General features: G+C 35.5%; 1 protein-coding gene across 2 annotated transcripts in view; it reads left to right on the plus strand.

The window, feature by feature from the left end:
* The window catches only part of LOC148952117 (calpain-11-like), a 286,884-nt gene that overhangs the window by 196,312 nt on the left and 64,081 nt on the right, over positions 1 to 26,491 (plus strand). For both annotated transcript variants that reach the window (XM_089088849.1, XM_089088850.1), the window contains exon 8: positions 23,015 to 23,187. In XM_089088849.1, coding sequence (XP_088944975.1) covers positions 23,015 to 23,187 — 173 coding nt within the window. The remainder of the gene's footprint in view (positions 1 to 23,014; positions 23,188 to 26,491) is intronic.

Genomic DNA, 26,491 nt, shown 5'->3' on the forward strand with positions numbered 1-26,491 from the left:
AGAACTCCATTAAACAAAAAATGAGGAAAAATAAAATCAAATAATCTACCAAGCTTGAAACTACCACAAATCAGCTTCAATAAATAAATTAAACCCAAAAACGAACAGAAATTACAATAAATAACTGAGTCAAACTCAAAACGAGCAGAAATTAACATAAGTTGGGCTCAAAACCCCTATGCCTTCCCAAGGCCAGAACAAAATTTACACTTTACTGAAAAAAATATAAATGCTTTTACTTTTATAGCTTTAATAAATCAAATAACATTAACATTTTGATTACTAAATATCAGTATATGTATATTAAACTGACAACACACACTCATTTGCACACCCTTTCCCTGATGGTTTAGGGGGATACGGGTTGTCATCCTTAAAGACCTAATTTCCAAAACTGTCACCTACGTTGAATAAATTGGCTATCTAAAAATTTTGACTGGATGTGTTTGGGGGAAAGTTGGGCTTGAGAGGGGGCTTAGTTGCCCTTAAATCACATTGGACTATTAAAAATGGCACTAGCCCTTTGAATTTCCAACTGAATCAGCTCTTGTTCAGGTTTCTATGGCAAACATTTCAATAGAAACCTTATATGCCCCCTGGGCATAACTTATAACCTTTGCCCTGAAGACTGTGGGGGGAATGTCCTTCTCAACGGTATAATTTCCTGAATTTTAAACTCTGTGGAATAAAATGGTTATCTCAAAATTTTCATTGGATTTTTTTGGGGAAATGGTTGGCGTGTAAGGGGTGTTAGTTGCCTTGCAATCACTTTCGACTATTAAAAAGGGCACTAGCCACTTCAATTTGCAATCAATTGAGCCCTTTTTGAAGTTTCTACGACAACGCTCTCTATAGAAACCTTATATGCATAGCTTAAAACCCGTGCCCTGAGGGCTGTGGGGGATGTCCTCCTCAAAAACCTAATTTCTATCTGGAAATCCACAACACCGAACAAAATGCCTATCTAAAAATTTTGATTGGATGTGTTTGGGGAAAAGGTGGGCGAGAGAGGGGGGTTAGTTGCCCCCAAATCATTTTCGACTATTAAAAAGGGCACTAGCCCTTTGAATTTCCAATCGAATCAGCCCTTTTTGAAGTTTCTACGACAAAACTTTCAATAAAACTTATACGCCCCCAAGGCATAACTTACAACCCTTGCTCTGAAGACTGTGGGGAGAGTGTCCTACTCAAATGTATAATATCCTGAATTTTAAACTGCGTGGAAAAAAAAGGTCATCACGAAACTTTGACTCGATTTATTTGGGAAAAAGGTGGGCGTGGAAAGGCTGTTAATTACCTTTCGGTCGCTTTAGATTATGAAAAAGGATACTAGCAATTTCAATTTCCAATTGAACGAACCCTTTTTGAAGTTTCTACGACAACGCGTTCTATAAAAACCTTATATGCCCCCAGGGCATAGCTTACAACCCTTGCCCTGAGGGTTTTGAGGGGATTGCCATCCTCAAAGACCTAATTTACAGAACTTAAAACTATGTTGAACAAAATGACTCTCTCGAAATTGATTGGATGTGTTTGGGGAAAAGGTGGGCGTGAGAGGGGGGTTAGTTGCCCTCCAATCACTTTTGACTATTAAAAAGGGCATTAGCCCTTTTAAGTTCCAATTGAATGAGCCTTTTTTCAAGTTTCTACGAGAACGCCTTCTATAGAAACCTTATATGCCCCCAGGGCATAATTTACAACCCTTGTCCTGAAGGCTGTGGGGGAGTGTCCTCCTCAAAAACATAATTTCTATTTAGAAATCAAGTACGTTGAACAAAATGGCTATATCAAAATTTTTATTAGATGTGTTTCGGGAAGTGGTGGGCGTGGAAGGGGTATTAGTTGCCTTACAATCACTTTCGAATATTAAAAAGTGCACAAGCCACTCCAATTTCTTATTGAATGAGCCCTTTTCGAAGTTTCTATTACAACTTCTTCGATACGAAGTGCCCTGCTCTAAAGGGAAAAATAATAAATAATACATTGTGTCAACATCGTTCTTATATGCCCTTAGGGCATAACTTAAAGCCCTTGCTCCGAGGGTTGTGGGAGAGTGTCTTCCTCAGAAACATATTTTCTATCTGGGAATCAACTACGCTGAACAAAAAGACTATTTCCAAATTTTGATTGGATGTGTTTGGGGGAAAAATGGATGTGGGGGGGGGGGGCTAGTTGCCCTACAATCACTTTCGACTGTCAAAAAGGGCACTAGCCACTCCAATTTTCAATCAAATGAGTCGTTTTCGAAGTTTCTACGACACTTCTTTCGATACGAGGTGCATGGGTATGGAAAAAAATAATAAGCAATACGTTGTGACAACATCGTTCTTTACTTAGGCAGCGCTATTGCGCTGCCTATGATCCGTTTCCATTTCAGCTTTCTTTTATTCTTCTTTTGTTAATTTAGCCGTTAGTATACTATTTTCTTCCTTTGTCACTTGACTATATTCAATCTTCCGAAAGAATTCGTCCATTCTTTCTTTTTTTTCTTCTTTCTCTCTTGCAAATACATTCTCGAAGAAGGATTTCACTTCTTCCAGGATTTCTTACATTTTTATCAGTTGTTTCCCATTTTTCCTTTTTAACTCTTTTAAGATTAGTTTCTTTGCTTGCTTTTTCTCCTTGCGAATAGGTGTTGTTGTTAGTTGTTCATTCCTTATTTGGTCCTCGCCTTTTGCTCTTATCCTGTAGGCTTCTGCCTTTTTTTGTTCTATTTCTCTTATTTCTAATAGAATTTCGAAGTATTCTTTATTTGAATTTTTTCCCTTCATTTATCTCTCTTTTTAGTTCATAAGCCATTCTATAAAGACATTTAGATACTCATCGCCATTATTTGATAATTCTAGCGAAATTGTCATTACCTCTTGTGTAATTCTGGACTTCATCGTCTGTTTCCAGTAATCGGGTAGTAACTTGCAATCTATTTCCTTCATTGATTTCTATATATTCCCTATCTTTGTCTTACATTCACCACTTCATAGGACTGCAGTATTCGTTTTCCATGTAGATTTCTTTCTTCTTCCTTGTATTTTTTTCATTTTTGTTTGTCACTAACACTGCATTGTGACTCGTGAAATACACTATCTTTTGTTCTATGTTTGTCATACTTTTTATCAGTAGATTTGATGCATAAACTCTGTCAAGTCTTGCTCCACCTCCATGTTTTCCTACCCAGTTTATTCTTGTAAAGCTGTTTATCTTCTTAAGTTCCTTTCAGACATCTACCAATTCCAGTCCATTTATGAGCTCAACCAATGCTCTGCAAATATTCTCTTCTCAGGCTATGGCATCTTTCTTACTTGTTACACAGTTCAAATCTCCAAGTAATATTAATTCATCAGTATTTTTGGGAATAAATGCTACAATATCTTCCGGAAAATTGCTCTCTGTTGTTCCTATTTTGAGATCCGGATGGCGCATAAACATTGATATATGTTCTTCTATTTATCACACAAGTGATAATTCTTCCTTCTTAGTCGATTCTGACATTTTTTGGCTCAAACTGACGTTTATATACCACTGCTACACTACCGCCGCCAATACAAGTGTTTGTTAAGTATTTGAATTCGAGTTCTACGCTTTTCAAATTATCAGTATCACTTTCTTGTACAAAAGCTAATTCTATACTTTCTGTCATCAGAGAGTCTCTTAAAAGCTGTTGTCTCTTTCTTTGCTTCAGTCCATTTACATTTAAACTTATAAGTCGTCTGGATCCAATTCAATTCTCGTTTCATTCTCCTCTTCTTCACCAGTTTTTGCTTTCTTGTTCTCTTTTCTGAGCCACTACATGACGTTGACGTATTCCTTTCTACTTCTACCATGTTCACCAATGTATTATCAGTATATAAGATTCTATGAATTTTAAGGGCTGTTTCTCCCTTTTCCCGGAAGTCAGGCAAATTTTCCCAGGCTCCTAACCTTTGATGGGTATGACTAAACTTAATGAAACTAATATTTGAAATTAGCATAAAAATCCAATTCTTTTGATATATCTATTGGTATCAAAATTCCAGTTTTTAGAGTTTCGGTTACTGGGCCGGGTCGCTCCTTACTTACAGTTTGTTACCACGAACTGTTTGATAAAAACGAAGTGTACTTAATAAATTGTTCAATCCATTTTCATGGGGCACCAATGACGTATTCAGGAATTTTTTTTCGGAAGGGATGTTATTTTTGTGTGTGTGTTGGGGGGGGGGGGGGGGGGGGGTAGAAAGGAATTTTAAAACGAATCTAAAATTTGTTTATATGCATTACTCTTATGAGTCAAGAAAAATTGGAAGGGGGTCAAACCCTGAAGCTCCCCCTGGACAAGGCCTTGTTGGGCACCTAGCTCTTAGTGTTGAACTTTATATCTTGGCTTTCACTTAATAATTAATTTCTGACACACACTTGACCACGAGAAGCACATCGCTTGCCAGTTATCCACTTATAAAAACAGTAGAAAGGCCTTATTGAGTCCCACGATTCACCCCTGCTGCCACCTACAACTTTTTTACATAATTTATGCATGTTTTTATGGTTTTTCTCACTTGCAAAAACAGGAATTTTCTCACTTTTATGGATGTTTCTTGGACGGTTATGTGTGTTGGTCAATTTATTTGTTGTTTTTCATGGATTTCAACAGTAATTTATGTCTGTTTGGTGGTTTTTGTCGGTGAGAATGAAAAAACAGTATCTTTCTCACTTTGATGGATGTTTCTTGGACGGTTATGAGTGTCGGTCAATTTATTTGTTGTTTTTCATTGATGTCAGCTGTAATTTATGTCTGTTTTATGGTTTTTGTCAGTGAGAATGAAAAACAGGAATTTTCTCACTTTTATGGATGTTTCTTGGACGTTTATGAGTGTTGGTCAATTTATTTGATGTTTTTCATGGATGTCAACATCAATTTAAGGATGTTTTAAGGTTTTTGTCAGTGAGAATGAAAAAACAGGAATTTTCTCACTTTGATGGATGTTTCCTGGATTATTGAGTCTAACAAGGACAGGGTCAATGACACTTCGTTCAAGATCAATTGATTTGTTGTTGTTGTTGTTTTGCCAAGTGCACGCTAGGGGAGAATGTTATGATCCAGGAATAGGAAACAGGATCACGCAATGACCTCAATTTCCCTTTCATGAATCAATAATTCCCCTTAGAAACAACAAATTAATTCCTCTTTCTTGATAAATCTATCAATCATGACATCCTCTGTCAGTCACTAAAAAACGTTACCCAGAAACAATTCTACAGGACTAGACCAAAAACATTAATGAACTTTGCCGCAGAAACAAATCTACTGGTCAAACTCCGAAGATATTAGTAAACTTCGCCATGAAAACAATTCTCCAAGAAACTCCGGCGAATGTTTTGATCTTAGAGATGAAGAGATTAACGCGGGAAAAGGGTTTCTTATTAATTTCAAATGTGACAGCGCAGGGATGCCAAAAACAAAAGGAACACGCTGAAATTACGTTTAGGTTATTTGAGCGAAACCGTTTTAGACATTTTAGGGAATTATTTCGGCGAAACAGTTAGAGACATTTTAAAAGATGATTTTAGAAGAAGTTTTAAAAGAGGTTTTGAGTGTGGTCGTTATGATGCACAAGTTCCATTTGAACAGTGTCGTGAGGTCCCCTACCCCAACTTTCAAGGAAGCCCCCGGCCCCCAAACGTTCCCCCCGGCTCCCAAAGGGCCCCCCGGGGTCCCAAAGGGTCCCCCGGACTCCCAAAGGTTCCCCCGGGCTCCCAAATAGTCTCCCGGTGCCCCAAAGGACCACCCGGCCCCCCAAGGGCCCCCGGCCCCCCCAAGGTCCTCCCGGGTCCCCAAAGGCCCACCCGGCCCCCCAGGGTCCCCCAGCCCCCCAAATTCCTCCTCCCCGGCCCCCCAAGAGGGCCCGGCCCATTTTTTTAAAATTTTTTAAGGCTTTATTATATCTTTTCAGAAAAAGTTATTTTATTAATGTCCCTTCTAAACCCATTTTACAAGTTGTAGTTCCCATCCTTCTCATCCACAACTTTACTTTACAGCTTTTTTGATACCTCAACACCAAGAAATACTTTTCAAAAGACATTTCAGAGCAAATTACTTTCTTAATGTCCCTTCTAAACCCATTTTCCAAGTTGAATTACTTATCTTTTTACCACAACTTTACATTACAGCTTTTTTGATACATCAACACCAAGAAATACTTTTCAAAAGACATTTCAGAGCAAGTTACTTTCTTAATGTCCCTTCTAAACCCATTTTACAACTTGAAGTATCCATCCATTTCACCCATAACTTTACTTTACAGCTTTTTGGATACCTCAACACCAAGAAATACCGTTCAAAAGGCATTTCAGAGCAAGTTCCTTTCTTAATGTCCCTTCTAAACCCATTTTCCAACTTGAAGTACCCATCCTTTTCACCCACAACTTTACTTTACAGCTTTTTGGATACCTCAACACCAAGCAATACTTTTCAAAAGACATTTCAGAGCAAGTTACTTTCTTAATGTCCCTTCTAAACCCATTTTCCAACTTGAAGAATCCATCCTTTTCACCCACAATCTTACTTTACAGCTTTTTTGATACCTCAACACCAAGAAATACTTTTCAAAAGACATTTCAGAGCAAGTTACTTTCTTAATGTCCCTTCTAAACCCATTTTAAAACTTGAAGTATCCCATCCATTTCACCCACAACTTTACTTTACAGCTTTTTGGATGCCTCAACACCAAGAAATACCTTTCAAAAGGCATTTCAGAGCAAGTTCCTTTTCTTAATGTCCTTCTAAACCCATTTTACAACTTGAAGTACCCATCCTTTTCATCCCACAGCTTTACATTAAATTTTTTTTGATACCTCAACACCAAGCAATACTTTTCAAAGACTATTTCAGAACACGTTCTTTTCATAATGTCCCTTCTAAACCCATTTTCCAACTTGAAGCATCCATCCTTTTCACCCACAACTTTACTATACTGCCTTTTTGGATACCTCAACACCAAGAAATACATTTCAAAAGGCATTTCAGAGCAAGTTCTTTTCTTAATGTCCATCCTAAACCCATTTTACAAGTTGAAGCATCCATCCTTTTCACCCACAACTTTACTTTACAGCCTTTTTGGATACCTCAACACCAAGCAATACTTTTCAAAGACCATTTCAGAACAAGTTCTTTTCATAATGTCCCTTCTAAACCCATTTTACAACTTGAAGCATCCATCCTTTTCACCCACAACTTTACATTACAGGTTTTTGGATACCTCAACACCGAGAAATACTTTTCAAAAGGCATTTCAGAGCAACTTTTTTTCTTAATGTCCCTTCTAAACCCATTTTACAAGTTGAAGCATAAATCCTTTTCATCCAAAACTTTACTATAAGGCTTTTCGAATACCTCAACATCAAGCAATACCTTTCAAAAGGCTTTTCAGAACAAGTTCTTCATGTAATGTCCTTCCTAAACCCATTTTACAAGTTGAAGTAGTCATCTTTTTCCCCACAACTTTACTATAAGGCTTTTCGAATACCCCAACATCAAGCAATACTTTCCAAAAGGCTTTATTATATCTTTTCAGAACAAGTTCTTCGTGTAATTTTCTTCCTAAACCCATTTTACAAGTTGCAGTACTTATCTTTTTCCCCACAAATTTACTTTACGACTTTTTTGCACACCCAAACATCAAGCAATACTTTTCAAAAGGCTTTATTATATCTTTTCAGAACAAGTTTTTTTCTTAATGTCCTTCTTAAACCATTTTTACAAGTTGAAATACTTATGCTCTTCACCACAACTTTACTTTACGACTTTTTGCACACCCCAAGATCAAGCAATACTTTTCAAAAGGCTTTATTTTATCTTTTCAGAACAAGTTCCTTTCTTAATATCCTTCTTAAACCAATTTTACAAATTCAAAATTTTTTCTTAGGAATATTTCAGTAGTGTTTTGTTATGGTCTACCTTGTCACAGTTACGTTCTCTTGATTTTTCAAAGTTCATTTATAAATTTCTTTCGTTGAAATGCAAGAGTTGGAATATTTCAGTAGTGTTTTGTTGTGGTTTACAGTGTCACAGTTACATTCTCTTGATTTTTCAAAGCTCATTTTGAATTTCTTTTATTGAAATGCAAGAGTTGGAATATTTCAGTAGTGTTTTGTCGTGGTTTACCTTATCACAGTTACATTTTATTGATTTGTCAAAGTTTATTTTGAATTTCTTTCACTGAAATGCAAGAGTTGGAATATTTCAGTAGTGTTTTGTAGTGGTTTACCTTGTCACACTTACATTCTCTTAATTTTTCAAAGTTCATTTTGGTTTTCTTTTGATGAAATGCAAGAGTTGGAATATTTAAGTAGTGTTTTGTCGTGGTTTACCTTGTCACAGTTACATTCTCTTAATTTTTCAAAGTTCATTTTGGATTTCTTTAGATGAAATGCAAGAACACTACTGACATATTCCAACTCTTGCATTTCAATGAATGAAATTCGAAATGAACTTTGAAAAATCAAGAGAATGTAACTGTGGCAAGGTAAACCACAACAAAACACTATTGATATATTCCAACTCTTGCATTTCAACGAAAGAAATTCTAAATGAACTTTGAAAAATCAAGAAAATGTAACTGTGACAAGGTAAACCACAGCAAGACACTACTGAAATATTCCAACTCTTGCATTTCAACGAGAGAAATTCAAAATGAACTTTGAAAAATTAAGAGAATGTAACTGTGACAAGGTAAACCATGACAAAACACTATTGAAATATTCCAACTCTTGCATTTCATCGCAACAAATCCAAAATGAACTTTGAAAAATTAAGAGAATGTAATTGTGACAAGGTAAACCACAACAAAACACTACTGAAATATCCCAACTCTTGCATTTCAACGAAAGAAAAACCAAAATGAACTTTGAAAAATCAAGAGAATGTAACTGTGACAATGTAAACCTCATCAAAACATTACTGAAATATTCCAACTCTGGCATTTCAAGAAAAGAAAACCAAAACAAACTTTGAAAAATCATGAGAATGTAACCGTGACAAGGTAAACCACGACATAACACTACTGAAATATTCCAACTCTTGCATTTCAATGAAAGAAATTCAAAATGAACTTTGAAAAATTAAGAGAATGTAACTGTGTTTAGGTAAACCACAACAAAACACTACTGAAATATTCTAACTCTCGCATTTCAAAGAAAGAAATCCAAAATTAACTTTTAAAAATAAAGAGAATGTAACTGTGACAAGGTAAACCACGACAAAACACTACCGAAATATTCCAACTCTTGCATTTCAATGAAAGAAATTCAAAATGAACTTTGAAAAATCAAGATAATGTAACTGTGACAAGGCAAACCTCATCAAAACGCTACTGAAATATTCCAACTCTTGCATTTCAACGAAATAAAACCAAAATGATCTTTGAAAAATCAAGAGAATGTAACTGTGACATGGTAAACCATGACAAAACACTAGTGAAATATTCCAACTCTTGCATTTCAATGAAAGAAATTCAGAATGAACTTTGAAAAATCAAGAGAATGTAACTGTGACATGGTAAACCTTGACAAAACACTAGTGAAATATTCCAACTCTTGCATTTCAATGAAAGAAATCCAAAGTGAACTTTGAAAAATTATTAGAAAGTAGCTGTGACTAGGTAAACCACGACAAAACACTATTGAAATATTCCAACTCTTGCATTTCATCGAAAGAAATCCAAAATGAACTTTGGAAAATTAAGAGAATGTAAGTGCGACAAGATAAACCATAACAAAACACTACTGAAATATTCCATCTCTTGCATTTCAACGAAATAAAACCAAAATGAACTTTGAAAAAAAAGATAATGTAACTGTGACAAGGCAAACCTCATCAAAACACTAGTGAAATATTCCAACTCTTGCATTTCAACGAAAGAAAACCAAAATGATCTTTGAAAAATCAAGAGAATGTAACTGTGACATGGTAAACCTTGACAAAACACTAGTGAAATATTCCAACTCTTGCATTTCAACGAAAGAAATTCAAAATAAACTTTGATAAATTAAGAGAATGTAACTGTGACAAGGTAAACCACGACAAAACACTACTGAAATATTCCAACTCTTGCATTTCAACACCAGAAATTCATAATGAACTTTGAAAAATTAAGAGAATGTAATTGTGACCAGGTAAACCACGATAAAACATTACTGAAATATTCCAACTCTTGAATTTCAATGATAGAAATTCAAAATGTACTTTGAAAAATTAGGAGAATGTAACTGTGACAAGGTAAACCGCAACAAAACACTACTGAAATATTCCAACTCTTGCATCTCAACGAAAGAAATTCAAGATGAACTTTGAAAAATCAAGGGAATGTAACTGTGAGATGGTAAACCATGACAAAATACTAGTGAAATATTCCAACTCTTGCATTTCAATGAAAAAAATTCAGAATGAACTCTGAAAAATCAAGAGAATGTAGCTGTGACATGGTAAATCACAACAAAACACTACTGAAATATCCCAACTCTTGCATTTCAACGAAAGAAATTCAAAATGAACTTTGAGAAATCAAGAGAATGTAACTGTGACAAGGTAAACCACAACAAAACACTATTGAAATATTCCAACTCTTGCATTTCAATGAAAGAAATTCAAAATGAACTTTGAAAAATCAAGATAATGTAACTGTGACAAGGCAAACCTCATCAAAACACTACTGAAATATTCCAACTCTTGCATTTCAACGATAAAAATTCAAAATGAACTTTGAAAAATTAAGAGAATGTAACTGTGTTTAGGTAAACCATAACAAAACACTACTGAAATATCCTAACTCTTGCATTTCAATGAAAGAAATCCAAAATGAACTTTTAAAAATAAAGAGAATGTAACTGTGACAAGGTAAACCACGACAAAACACTACCGAAATATTCCAACTCTTGCATTTCAATGAAAGAAATTCAAAATGAACTTTGAAAAATCAAGATAATGTAACTGTGACAAGGAAAACCTCATCAAAACGCTACTGAAATATTTCAACTCCTTCATTTCAACGATATAAAACCAAAATGATCTTTAAAAAATCAAGAGAATGTAACTGTGACACGGTAAACCATTACAAAACACTGGTGAAATATTCCAACTCTTGAATTTCAACGAAAAAAATTCCAGATGAACTTTGATATATCACGAGAATTTAACTGCGACATGGTAAACCACGACAATACACTACTGAATTATTCCAACTCTTGCATTTCAACGAAAGAAATCCAAAATGAACTTTGAAAAATCAAGAGAATGTAGCTGTGACAAGGTAAACCACGATAAAACATTACTGAAATATTCCAACTCTTGCATTTCATCGAAAGAAAATCCAAAATGAACTTTGAAAAATTAAGAGAATGTAACTGTGACAAGGTAAACCATAACAAAACACTACTGGAATATTCCAACTCTTGCATTTCAACGAAAGAAAAACCAAAATGGACTTTGAAAAATCAAGAAAATGTAACTGTGATAAGGTAAACCACAAAAAAACACTACTGAAATATTCCAACTCTTGCATTTCAACGAAAGAAATCCAAAATGAACTTTGAAAACTCAAGAGAGTGTAACTGTGACAAGGTAAACCATGAAAAAACACTACTAAAATATTCCAACTCTTGCATTTCATCGAAAGAAATCCAAAATGAACTTTGAAAAATTAAGAGAATGTAACTGTGACAAGGTAAACCACGACAAAACACTACTGAAATATTCCAACTCTTTGATTTCATCAAAAGAAAACCAAAATTAACTTTGAAAAATTAAGAGAATGTAAGTTTTACAAGGTAAACCACTACAAAACACTACTGAAATATTCCAACTGTTGCATTTCAGTGAAAGAAATTCAAAATAAACTTTGACAAATCAATAAAATGTAACTGTGATACGGTAAACCACGACAAAACACTACTGAAATATTCCAACTCTTGCAGTTCAACGAAAGAAATTCAAAATGAGCTTTGAAAAATCAAGAGAATGTAACTCTGACACTGTAAACCACAACAAAACACTACTGAAATATTCCAACTCTTGCATTTCAACGAAAGAAATTTATAAATGAACTTTGAAAAATCAAGAGAATGTAACTGTGACAAGGTAGACCATAACAAAACACTACTGAAATATTCCTAAGAAAAAATTTAGAATTTGTAAAATTGGTTTAAGAAGTATATTAAGAAAGGAACTTGTTCTGAAAAGATAAAATAAAGCCTTTTGAAAAGTATTGCTTGATCTTGGGGTGTGCAAAAAGTCGTAAAGTAAAGTTGTGGTGAAGAAGATAAGTACTTCAACTTGTAAAAATGGTTTAAGAAGGACATTAAGAAAAAAACTTGTTCTGAAAAGATATAATAAAGCCTTTTGGAAAGTATTGCTTGATGTTTGGGTGTGCAAAAAAGTCGTAAAGTAAAGTTGTGGGGAAAAAGATAAGTACTTCAACTTGTAAAATGGGTTTAGGAAGAAAATTACATGAAGAACTTGTTATGAAAAGATATAATAAAGCCTTTTGAAAAGTATTGCTTGATGTTGGGGTATTCGAAAAGCCTTATAGTAAAGTTGTGGGGAAAAAGATGACTACTTCAACTTGTAAAATGGGTTTAGAAAGGACATTACATGAAGAACTTGTTCTGAAAAGCCTTTTGAAAGGTATTGCTTGATGTTGAGGTATTCGAAAAGCCTTATAGTAAAGTTGTGGATGAAAAGGATGGATGCTTCAACTTGTAAAATAGGTTTAGAAGGGACATTAAGAAAAAAAGTTGCTCTGAAATGCCTTTTGAAAAGTATTTCTCGGTATTGAGGTATCCAAAAAGTTGTAATGTAAAGTTGTGGGTGAAAAGGATGGATGCTTCAAGTTGTAAAATGGGTTTAGAAGAGACATTATGAAAAGAACTTGTTCTGAAATGGTCTTTGAAAAGTATTGCTTTGTCTTGAGGTATCCAAAAAGGCTGTAATGTAAAGTTGTGGGTGAAAAGGATGGATGCTTCAACTTGTAAAATGGGTTTAGTATGGACATTATGAAAGGAACTTGCTCTGAAATGCCTTTTGAAAAGTATTTCTTGGTGTTGAGGTATCCAAAAACGCAGTATAGTAAAGTTGTGGGTGAAAAGGATGCATGCTTCAAGTTGGAAAATGGGTTTAGAAGGGACATTATGAAAAGAACTTGTTCCGAAATGTCTTTTGAAAAGTATTTCTTGGTGTTGAGGTATCCAAAAAACTGTAATGTAAAGTTGTGGGATGAAAAGGATGGGTACTTCAAGTTGTAAAATGGGTTTAGAAGGACATTAAGAAAAGGAACTTACTCTGAAATGTCTTTTGAAAAGTATTTCTTGGTGTTGAGGTATCCAAAAAGCTGTAAAGTAAAGTTGTGGGTGAAATGGATGGGATACTTCAAGTTGTAAAATGGGTTTAGAAGGGACATTAAGAAAGTAACTTGCTCTGAAATGTCTTTTGAAAAGTATTTCTTGGTGTTGAGGTATCAAAAAAGCTGTAAAGTAAAGTTGTGGGTGAAAAGGATGGATGCTTCAAGTTGGAAAATGGGTTTAGAAGGGACATTAAGAAAGTAACTTGCTCTGAAATGTCTTTTGAAAAGTATTGCTTGGTGTTGAGGTGTCCAAAAAGCTGTAAAGTAAAGTTGTGGTGAAAAAGATAAGTACTTCAACTTGGAAAATGGGTTTAGAAGGGACATTGAGAAAGTAACTTGCTCTGAAATGCCTTTTGAAAAGTATTTCTTGATGTTTAGGTATCCAAAAAGCTGTAAAGTAAAGTTGTGGATGAGAAGGATGGGAACTTCAACTTGTAAAATGGGTTTAGAAGGGACATTAAGAAAATAACTTGTTCTGAAAAGATATAATAAAGCCTTAAAAAATTATTAAAAAATGGGGAGGGGACTCTTTTGGGGGCGGGGAGGCGGCATTAGGGGGTTTGGGGGACCCTTGGGGGCCGGGTGGTTCTTTGGGGACCCGGGAGGACCTTTGGGGGTCCGGGGGCTCTTGGGGGGCCGGGTGGTCCTTTGGGGCGCCGGGGGCCCTTTGGGGGGCCCGGGGGACCCTTTGGGAGCCCGGGGGAACCTTTGGGAGCCCGGGGGACCCTTTGGGAGCCCGGGGGCCCTTTGGGAGCCCGGGGGAACCTTCGGGGGTCGGGGGCTTCCTTTGGGGTTGGGGTAGGGGACCTCTAGACACTGTTCAAATGGAACTTGTGTATTATAACGACCACACTCAAAACCTCTTCTAAAACATCTTCTAAAATCATCTTTTAAAATGTCTCTACCTGTTTCGCTGAAATAATTCCCTAAAATGTCTAAAACGGTTTCACTCAAATAACCCCTAAACGTAATTTAAGCGTGTTCCTTTTGTTTTTGGTATCCCTGTGCTGTCACATTTCAAATTACTTAGAAACCCTTTTCCCGCGTTAATCTCTTCATCTCTAAGATCAAAACATTCGCCGGAGTTTCTTGGAGAATTGTTTCCAGGGCGAAGTTTATTAATATCTTTGGAGTTCAACCAGTAGAATTTTTTCCGTGGCGAAGTTTATTAATGTCTTGGGTCTATTCCTGGACAATTGTTTCTGGGCGAAGTTTTTTAATGTCTGACAGATGTTGTCATGGTTGATTGATTTTTCAAGAAAGGGGAATTAATTTGTTGTTTCTAAGGGGAATTATTGATTCATGAAAGGGGAATTGAGGTCATTGCGTGATCCTGTTTCCTATTCCTGGATCATAAAATTCTCCCCTAGCGTGCACTTGGCCAAACAACAACAACAAATCAATTGATCTTGAACGAAGTGTCATTGACCCTGTCCCCGTTAGACTCAATAATCCAGAAAACATCCATCAAAGTGAGAAAAATCCTGTTTTTTCATTCTCACTGACAAAAACCATAAAACATCCATAAATTGATGTTGACATCCATGAAAAACATCAAATAAATTGACCAACACTCATAACCGTCCAAGAAACATCCATAAAAGTGAGAAAATTCCTGTTTTTTCATTCTCACTGACAAAAACCATAAAACAGACATAAATTACTGTTGACATCCATGAAAAACATCAAATAAATTGACCAACACTCATAACCGTCCAAGAAACATCCATAAAAGTGAGAAAATTCCTGTTTTTTGAAGTTAGAAAAACCATAAAAACATGCATAAATTATGTAAAAAAGTTGTAGGTGGCAGCAGGGGTGAATCGTGGGACTCAATAAGGCCTTTCTACTAAAAACCACCCAAACAACAGTGGTATCCAAACCACTTACCAATTCATCAAAGCCTCGATGGACTGGAGGGGATTAAAACCGTAATTGCGCACAAATTTGCAAGCTTACACATTTCAACAATTGTACAATGTCCCTGTGTCCCACTAGCACTCGAGAAAGCACAAATCTTCCTCTTTTCCCTGCATCTCCCTCTACCTGCCCTCCTCCTCCATTTGTGCCACTGGTTGCAAGTTAAGCTAGGTTTATAATAAAATGTAGTATTGATTATTTTAGAGTTTGAAATATTATCCAAGGGGCTGTCGGTTCTAGGAATTTACCCCTCCCCCCCCCCCCGTAGAAAATAAGGATTCCCAAATTTCAGAATTTTATTTGATTTTTTTTGTAGGGAGAAAGAATTTTGGTACTTATGTATTATATGCCACTCAGTCAAGTTTACGCTGTGTAAAACTCGAGAGCAAAGCGGTTTCTTCGTTAGTTTCTTTCATATCAGCTTAGCGCGAGACAAGACAAAGACAAGTGACAGAATAGATGGGAAATATATAATTTGGGATATATATTTGCACATAAGGGGGGGGGGGTAAAGTATTTGGACAGTTTTAATTCATAAAAGAATTCTTAATTCATAATATTCAGAATAATTTTACCTAACATATTTTGCATGCAGACTCGGTACACCCCCCCCCCCCCTCATGTGCAAATATACGGCCCAAATTTGTTTCTAAAGTAAGGAAGAAACTAACAAAGAAACCGGTTTGTTCTCTAGTCTTACACATCGGAAACTATTATTTAAAAACGATCAGAAGTTAAATTTTAAAAATAGTTTTTCAACTGAAAGTAAGGAGCACCATCAAAACTTAAAACGAACAGAAATTATTACGTATATGAAAGGAGTTTTCCCCTCCTCAAAACCTTGCTCTTTAAGCTAAAGTTTTGACTTTTTGTCCTAATTCTTCCAGAACGATTCCTGAAACACAGTGGCTGTTTGATTAGAACAATAGGCTTTGTTTTAAAATCCCATAATAAAAACTTTAGCATAAGAAGCGATGTCTTAAGGAGGAGGCAACCCCTTTCATATATAATATTTTACCCTCCCCCCTTATGTGCAAATATATAGCCAAATTATATACTTCCCATCTATTCTGTCAGTTGTCTTTATCTTGTCTTGTGCTAACCTGAAAGCACAGTAGACAGAATATACCCAGTAAGCTTATCGCAGATCATTTCTGGTCTTCGTGAACAAAAAGCTCCTCCCACTTATTTCTACAACGATGAGAATGCAGGTTAGTCTGTTTCCGTTTGTTTCAATGCACTTTGATGGAAACAGACGGAAACAGACTAACCGGCATTCTCATCGTTGTAGAAATAAGTGGGAGGAGCTTTTTGTTCACGAAGACCGGGTTTTTATAATGGGTGAGATAGAGAATGATCATACTGCTAATTATATAAACTGTGCCTGAAAGAAACTAACGAAGAAACCGGTTGGTTCTTGAGTTTTACACAGCGTAAACTTGAGTGAGTGGCGTATAATGCACAAGTACCAAAATTCCTTCCCCCTACAAAAAATAAAAAAGAACAAAACTCAAATAAAATTCTCAAATTTGAAAAACCTTATTTTCCACGGGGGGTATTTTCCGCGGGGGTGGGGGTATTTTCCGGGGGGTGTATTTTCCGTGGGAGTATCTTCCGCGGGGGCATTTTCTGGGGGGTAAAAGCCGGCCATTAAATGGCTCTGAGTTCAAGAGGAATATATGTTTTCTTTTCTTATCTAGTACTGGAAAAATGGATGATCTCCGTTGTCAGCTCATATGGTTGACGTGCGTCAGATGCAACAAAAAAAAAACAAAAAACGCCTCAATGTTGAAAGAGTGTAACTTCTTTCCAAATGTGTGCTAAATATCGTGTTGCTATTGAGTTGTCATGCCCTAACATGAGCGTTATTCCCTAATTGCTCAGAAAAATTTATTTTCCTTGTGGAAACACATTTCTTCAAATAGTTTGTGGTAACGAGCTGTAAGGAATTTTTATAACAAATAATAGATACATCAAAAGAATTGGCTTTTTATGTTGATTCCAAATATAAAATCGTGTTAACCCCTAAAACCTGCGAACCTAAAAAAATATCCTGATTTTCGGGAAAGGGGGGGGGGGAACAACCCAAAAATTCAAATGATCATAGTGGAAATTACAAAACCAGATTCAGCAAATCAGAGAAACCAACTATAGAGGTTTCAAGGTCCTATCTACAAAAACGTGGAAGTTTGTTTTTTTTTACAGAAAAAGATTATAGATGCGTGTTAATTTGTTGTTGTTTTTTCCCAGGTGTGATTGGACTGAACCAATGGTCCTAGAATTTAGGAGGATAAAGAAGATCAGGTGGTAAAAGTGTTGTAAGTTACACAATTTGCCCACTGTTCACATACAGTATTTGTTATTGAGAAACATGCGGAGTTTTTTTAGGGGGGGATGAGTTTTCTGGGGGAGGGGGATATTTTCTACGGGAATAATTGGTACTTGTATATTATATAAAACACTCAAGAAGTGAAGTTTGGTGACAATAAAATATGATGAAAATAGAATACTTTATAAGCAAATTTTGAAGGTCATTTGTGAATTATTAAATTGGGAGCTCCGGCATCGGCTGACCGTCTCAAAGACAAAGAAAAGTTCATTATTAACGCGATTCTTGAGGACACCGGTTAGTTTGCTTTGACTAGTGATAGAATATAGTGTCTCCCCATGGATGTTCAAGAATCATTTCAGATTGTTGGAAGGGCTACAACACAACAACCCATTTGAGCTGGAACGAACAGGTCATTGGAAAGTGAACCACAAAAATAATTTTGTCGACCCAGAAAAAGGCGCCTCTACCCAAAAAGTAGAGAGAATGTGGGGTCTCGTAAAGTGGAGGAACATTCATACTTACCGGCGGGAGGCGGAAGCCGGGAGGTTTTTGCTAATAAAGTATTCTATTTTCATCATTTTTTTTTCATTTATTTTAAATAGGTTTAGTTAGGTTAAGATAGGTTTTTTTAGGTTACGTTTTTAATATATGCTATGCTTTACCCCCCCCCCCCCCGCCCCCTAATGTGCAAATATATAACCCAAATTTTTTTCTAAACTATTATATTTTTATCATAATTTTGTTTTAGTTCATTAGCATTCGCCAAACTTCACTTCTCGAGTGTGTTTTGTAGGATAGACAAAAACTTTCCAGAGAACTTTCCGTGGGGAGCAAAGTTTATTTTGGGGGGAAGAGTGTATTTTTTGTAGAAATTTACGTGGGATGAAAAGGGAATGGGATTTCCTGGTATGATTGGAAAAACGGTCAGAAATTAATTAAAAATAAGCTAGTTTTTTTCAACTGAAGGTAAGGAGCAACTTAAAACGAACAAAAATTATTCTGTGTAAGAGGGGGGGCTGCCCCTTCCTCAACCGTTGCTATTTGCGCTAACGTCTGACTTTTAGTCATAATCCTTTAAAAAAGACTACTCAAACACAAGGGCCGATGGATTTGAATGGGAAGTATTTTTAAATAACTTTAAGGCTTTACCGTAAAGAGCGAGGGCTGATGAGGGGCAACCCCCTCATATACATGGTAGTTTCTCTTCTTTTTAACGTTGCCCCTTACTTTTACTTGAAAAAAAACTTTTTTTATTTGATAATGACTGAGTATGAGACCATTTTGGCAAAATATAAAGGTTCAAGTTCCATCCGATCTTGAAGGCCTTTACGAGGCAGTGGCGGATCAAGAGGGGGACGCCCCCCTAACGTAGTCTAAAGTAGTGTAATTTACTTAATTGACGCAAGTTTGCGTTGATTAAACTTGCTCCTAACGCAAGTTTATCGGGTAAAGCTATTTTGCGCCCCCCCCTAAAAACAGTCCTGGACCCGGCCTTGTTACGAGGCCTCTTCGTTTACTATGTTATTAATGTGGCGTTTGTATGAGCATCTATCTTTAGCTGACAATATACTATTGTATCAATTCATAAGAAGTTAGAGGGGGGGGGGGGCAAAAACTATTTTTCAAAGTCTAGAGGGGTCTTCCATTTTTTTCAATTAAAATACCCGTAATTGGAATTTCCAATGAAAATGCCCCCATAAAGCACTTGAAAATCAAAGAGTGGGTGCAAAAGCATAGGGGGTATATACTCTCCCCTGCCCCATCCTCTCTCCCGTTGACACTACTCACCGCACATAATATTAAACACCTAACAAGTTTGGATCGTACTTCGACTAATTTTGATACACTGAGGATTAGAAGGAAGCTTATCCATAATATAAAGGAGTGTAATTTCTCCTTTCACATTGCATTGTTTCACCGAAGCCACTCCTGGATTCAAAAAGAAATCCATTTTTCATATGCTCATTTAAATGTGGTATTGTCCCTGGCGGCTTTTTGTATTCCGATTCATCTCATTTTAAACAATATGCTTCAAGTGAGATTAGCATACAATTATATTCGCTTATTGCTTCCCGCTGACTTTTCATTAATGACAGTAATTGAAGTGTTTAATTGGCTCATTGTTTTTGTCTTGTGTTAACGTTTATTATTGATGGTTGAAAGGAATGAAGGTCAACTATTAATCACACCTTTAAGCTTCTATTTGCACACAAATAATTAAACCCATTTTTTTCATTTTTCCTGTTGTCGTTGGCAAAATCATAACCATTACAACAAACCCAATGCTCTTATAATATGGTTATTTGTTTTTGTTTAGCAAATCGCAACATCTGCTTTTCGTGGTTGCAGTAAGCTGCAACCTAGTAAAGAACAAACTCTAGCCCATGGTAACTGAAAATTTAAAAACACATTAAAAAAAACAACTTTCGGATGAGGAGGAATCACCATTCTAGGCATGTTCGGTAATGGGATCTATTATTTCAATTAATTTTAATGGTAAAAGTTTATTACCAAACGAAATTTCTGGGAATTTCGACAGATAGCCTGAAACCCAGTGCTGTATCCAGGCTTTTTCTTTGGGGGGAGGGGGAGATATTTTCTTTATGGGTTCACAAAAAAAGACTACAAAACGTAAAAACATAATTTTTACGCGCATTTTTTTTTTTGCTTTTGTATTTATAGCTGTGTGCTTTTGAAAGTAAAAAACATAGCATTAAAATAAAATGCCATTTTGACAACAATTACATCCTCATGTAGACGATATAGCACACATATCTTTTGACAAGATAATAACATAACAGGCATAGACCTAACCTGAACTCTAAGCACTATTGGTCAAGAAACTTATGACCTTAACTATTAAGAATATCACAGATAAACACATAGATTTTTTTCGAGAAAAGGTCATGCTTCAAATAATTTGCCAAATTTAAAGATTTACGTGGTCCCGTGTTTTTTTGTTGGTTCTTTTTTTGGGGGGAGGGGGTGGGAGATCTTACAGAGTTGTGGATCATAGAAGGCTGGGAATGATTCATTTGACCACACATTATATGTACTCCTTAAGCGGAAACATAGATTGGAGCACATTACATGTGCTTACGAACACCCCACATAGCATTAAAGCAAAATTTAAAGGTAATCATTTTAACCAGAAAGTTTCAAAGGGAAAAAATAGGAAGAGGTATTAGTAGCAGTACTAATTTGGATCGGTGTTGAAAAGTTGCCTTCCAATTTATTTTTAACATCCTACTTAAAACACTTTGAAAGTTTTAACTGAATACCCTCAGATATTGCTGATACGTCTTTTCGACAACCGGCATACACACATGTAGTGGGGTTTGATATTCACTAAGAGAAATTTCACATTTTCCAGATAGAAACTTTAGGTCTCTCATTGAAAAAATACAAGTTTTTTTTCCCAGTCAAACTAAGGAGCAACAGCAAAACTTGAACCGTACAGAAATTATTCCGTATATGAGAGGGGGGAGCTGTCCCCTCCTCAATACCTCGCTCTTGTGCTAAAGTTTTTTAGTAATTTAAAACAAGCTTCTTGTTGCAATTTAATAGCCCTAGTGTTTCAACGGTCATTCTTAAACAATTGGGGAAAAATTCGAACTTTAGCGTAAAGAGCGAGAGATTGAAGAGGGCGGTGCCGCCCTCATTTGCAGGATGATTTTGTCCATATTAAGTTTTGATGTTGCTCCTTACTTTTAGTTGAAAAAACTGTTGTTTTTATTTAATTTCCAATCGGCCCATAAACTTCTTGTTTCTCTCTTTTAAAATACAAATATATATAAATAATTGTAAACTCTTTATTGAGTTTGGTAATGAAAGATCGGAACTTGTAAAGCTTGTGTGCAGATTTCTTTGGCCGTTTTTGTGTTGTTATTGCCACGAATACATGAAAAACTTTCAAGAAAAAAATTCTTCCGTGGCCTTTCGAAAGCAGTAGATTGGGACATCAAGTCAGGATCATTCTTCCAGCGATCTCAGGCGAAGGAAAAGCTGGTTGTATCTTATGCACTAGTAATTTCTTTTTCTTGAGCCTTAGCTTTATACTATAATGTGTCCCATATATGCTTTTTAACTGGTAAACTATTTCGTCGAGATCTTCCTTCCCGAGGAAAAGTTGTTGATGCAGAATTCGAGTGTACGGAATAAAAGTCCATCCATTTTACATCTTCGAAGCTTGAGTTTCAGTTCGATGCCGGTTGATTGTGACCTGTGTGGTCCTTGAGTAGCTCAAAGGTTCCACCAAAGTAAAGGGGAAAACAATATCATCATTTTTAATCGTCACAGTGGATGAATCAGCAGAGGTACTGTTAGCCATTAAAACTGGTACACCTGATTAAAACACTGCAAGTGGGGGCGTATTATTTGTGATTGTTCGTGTTCGGTTTACATTTGAAACGACTACTCAGCGCAATTTCTTTTTATTTCAGGTTCGTTTATTGCTTTATATTGATTTTCATTCTTTTTTAGTTTGACTCACCGCCCGAGTTTATATTTACTCGTTTTAAGTTTTAATATAGCTCTTTAATTTTCTTTTCAAAGCAGTTTTAAAATCAGCATTCTTGTAATAAATTTCACTACAGTTGCGCTTAATGGTACACAGTGCTATAGACTGTCGAAGGAATTCAGTGACGGAGACCCGTAAAGTGGGTAATTGCTATCTAAATTGATCGAAGAGTGAGGTTTCTCATTGGATTTACAATATTTAAACTGTTGTTTTTTGGGTTTTAGGGGGGAAGGTATCTAGGTTAGGTTGGGCTACGTATTTAACATATGCTATGCTTTACCCCCCCCCCCCCTCCCCTAACGTGCAAATATACGGCCCAAATTTTGTTTCTAAGCTATTATATATTCATCCTATTTTTTTCTTTCATTAGCATTAACCATACTTGACTTCTTGCGTGTGTACCATTAAGCGCAACAGTACCAGTACCTAAATTTCTTAGGCTTAATTTATTGATTAAAATTTTCATCGTCCTAAGTTTGGCTTATTATGTGATTTTATTTCTGCTCGTTTGAGTTTTTAATCACTCTTTACTTTTCCTTTTAATTTTTCAAGAAAAAAATTTCTTCAAACTAATTTCAGGTTGATTTGTAATTGGTATAGCTCTAATGCTTATTAATTGTGGGAAATTTTAGAATGTTTTTTTTTTTCGAAATTTTGTTCCAGGCAGGACTTCGTTTCTTTTTTGATAGATCATGAGCCTAGGTCGCTCATATACCGAATGGTAACATAATACTGCATTGTTACGTTTCAGTTTTTTAAACAAATTCAACATATTCGTATTTGATCCTTCAGGATTTTCTATGTAAGTAATATGTTTGATGTTAGATGGCTGTGCTGCTGAATTCAGGAATCTTTAGTTGTATAACCGTAATATTTCAGGATGTCTTTCAATGATTTTACTCGGCATTTCACACATCTTGACTTGGTGCACGTTGGACCAGATGATTGGATGAATGAACCGGCGTTACACACAAAACGACCATGGCGAGCAGTCCTTGCAAGGAGGAGATGGCGAACTGGATACAACGCTGGAGGTGGACCTCAATATAAAAGTTAGTATTACCTGTGTGCACGACATTAATCAGGTTTTTAATAGATTTGAAAACCCGACTACAGGGTGGGACGTGTTTTTTGTATATTAATTAAAAAAAGCTTTCCGATAAATAAGTTTTTCAAAGAAAAGTAAATGCCATTTTAAACTTAAGCTCAGCAGATACAAATACCTTTTAAAATTCAAACTCTAAACGACCAGAAATTACTATTAAAGAATAAAGGAAAACCAAAACGAACAGAAATTGAATAAACAATCATAGCAAAAACATACAACAAGTAATAATATAAATGAATAAATAGATCTTAAAGCGAGTATTGCTTAGACTGAATTTGAATATCAAGCTTAAAACGAAAAAAAATATTTTCCTATTGAAGTATAAATGAAACTTAAAACGAACAGAAATTAAATAAACAATCAATGCAAACAAACATACACCAGATATTAATTTAAATTAATAAATAAACCTTAAAACAAGTGAAGCTTAAATTGAGTATGCGAATCATGCTTGAAACGAAAAAAATAGCCACAAACAAAAGTTTGGGTATGACCTCCTTCCCTCACTGTGAAAGTATGAAACCTATTGTGTCATTAGCACTTTACTGAAAACCAATTTTACGACAAATATTTTCTTTTGTACTTAATATTGAAAATAAACATTAAAATTATGGTAACATTTTGAACTGATGAGCTTTCAGCAATTAATATAATTATACATCCAATATTCAGTTTAATTTATTAGCTCTTTTTGAGTAGGGTTCAAAACCCCTATGCTTTCTAAAAGCCAGAATATAATTTGTACTTTACTGAAAAAAAAAATTCAAATGAGTTTACTGAAAAAAAATGGGCATTGTCAATTTAATATACATATGCTAATATTTATTCCCTAAAATTTTAATTAATTTTTTCATTTCTTAAAGTTACAAAAGTGAAAATATTTCAAAAAATGGTTTTCAGTAAAGCACCAATGACGCAGTAGGTTTTAGGCTTCTACAGTGAGACGATACCCAAACTCTTGTTTGTAGTTTTTTTATTCGATTCAAACTTTATTTGCATATTCAATTTAAGTTTCGCTCGTTTTAAGATTTATTTGTTCAATTACATTAATATATATTGTATGTTTTGTTCGCATTGATTGTTTATTTAATTTCTGTTCGTTTTAAGTTTCATTTATACTTTAATAGCAAAATATTTGTTTTCGTTTTAAGATTTTCATATTCATTTAGATTTTCATATTCAATCTAAGCATTACTCGCTTTAAGATCTATTTATTCATTCATATTATTACTTGTTGTATGTTTTTTGATATGATTGTTTATTTAATTTCTGTTCGTTTTGGGTTTCATTTATTCTTTAATAGTAATTTCTGGTCGTTTTGAGTTTGAATTTTAACCGGTATTTGTATCCCCTGGGGTTAAGTTTAAAATGGCCTTTACTTTTCTTAGAAAAACTTATTTTTCGGGAAGTTTTTTTAATTAATTTTTGTTAGTTTTTTATTGCAAAAATTTTCAAGTTTTTTTTGGGCATGGGGAGGGGGTGCTTACTGTCCGATTATTCTTGACTTTAAATAACGGATCTAGAACTTTCAATTTAAATCAAATGAGGCTTTTATCAAAGTCTATACGATTACCTCTTTGATAAAAACCTTATATATGAACAATAGACAGCTTGCATAACCTGCGGAGAGCGATTGACAACAATGAATGGATTGATAAAATAGCTACAATAAGGGGGTTTAGACCATTTCACTTGCTGGCACAAAGTGATCACGGCTGTTTGGAATTGACCTTAATAGGAATTTGTGTGCCAAAGCAATTTTGCATCTATCACAGAGTATGTATTTTAACCTTATAATTGGATAATTATAATATATTTCCTATGTGTTCCTCCCATACAAAACCCCTTCCCATAAGTTATAAACCCCCCTTAATAAGTTATGCCCCAGGGCATAACTCACAACGCCTACCCCTGGTGGGCTGTATCGACACCGGAGTTTTTGTTATCAGAACTTTGAACTATTTTAACAAAATGTCTATCTCAAAATTTTTATTTGATGCATTGAGGGCGTGGAGGAGGGAGAGGGGCTAGTTGCCCTTCAATATCTTTTGACTCTTAAAAAGTGAACAAGAACTTTCAATTTTCAATCAAACGAACCCTCTCTAAAGTTTATACGAGCATCCTTCCACAAGAAATAATATGAAAGATTCGGAGAATCCTTAAATTACAACCCTTGCCCTGAGAGCTTTGGGGGATTTGCAATCCTCAAAGAACTAATTTCCAAAACTCAAAACTACCTTTAATAAAATGGCTGTCTTAAAATTTTGATGGTATGTGTTTGGGGAAATGGTGGATATGAGAGGGGGGTTTGTTGCCCTCAAATCACGTCCGAATATTAAAAATGGCACTATCCCTCTGAAAGTCCAATTGCATGAGCATTTCTTTAAGGAACTGCGGCCACTTTATCTATAAAACATTATGTACCCCCATGGCAGATCTTAAAACTTTTGACCTATGGGTTTTGGGGTAGAGTTCTAATTGAAAACATGTTGTCTATCCGTACGTCAGCTATGCTGGACAAAATGGATACCTCTAAATTGGATGTGTTTGGATGTGTTGGATGTGTTTGGGGGAATGTTGGGCGTGGGGGGGGGTTAGTTGTCCTCCGATCACTTTCGACTATTAAAAAGGGCACTAGCCCTTTGAATTTCCAATTGAATGAGCCTGTTTTTAAGTTTCTATGACAACACCTTCTATAAAAACCTTTTATGCCCCCAGGGCATAACTTAAACTCTTGACGAGGATTGTGGGGGCGTATCCTCCTCAAAAACATATTTTCTATCTAAAATCAGCTACACTAAACAAAAAGGCTATCTCAGAATTTTGTTTAGATGTGATATGGGGAAATGATAGGCGTAGGGGGGGGGGCTAATTGCCCTCCAATCCCTTTGGACTATCAAAAAGGGAACTAACCCTTTCAATTTCCAATCTAAGGAACCTTTTTTGAAGGTTCTACGACAACGCCTTCTATAAAAACCTTATATACCCCAGGGGAATATCTTAAAACCCTTGCCCTGAAGGTTTTGGGGAAGTGTCCTCCTCAAAACATATTTTCTATCTGGAAATCAGCTACACTGAACAAAATGGATATCTCAAAAGTTTGATTGGATGTGTTTGGGGAAATGATGGGCGTAGGGGGGGGCGAGCTGCCCTCCAATCACTTTCGACTATTAAAAAGGGCACTAGCCCATTAATTTCCAATTGAAAGAGCCTGTTTTGAAATTTCTACGACAACGCCTTTTATAAAA

The sequence above is a fragment of the Artemia sp. Qi Xiang Cuo genome, chromosome 5 (assembly GCF_049724085.1).
Source record: "Artemia sp. Qi Xiang Cuo chromosome 5, ASM4972408v1, whole genome shotgun sequence".
In the NCBI taxonomy this organism is placed as follows: Eukaryota; Metazoa; Arthropoda; class Branchiopoda; order Anostraca; family Artemiidae; genus Artemia; species Artemia sp. Qi Xiang Cuo.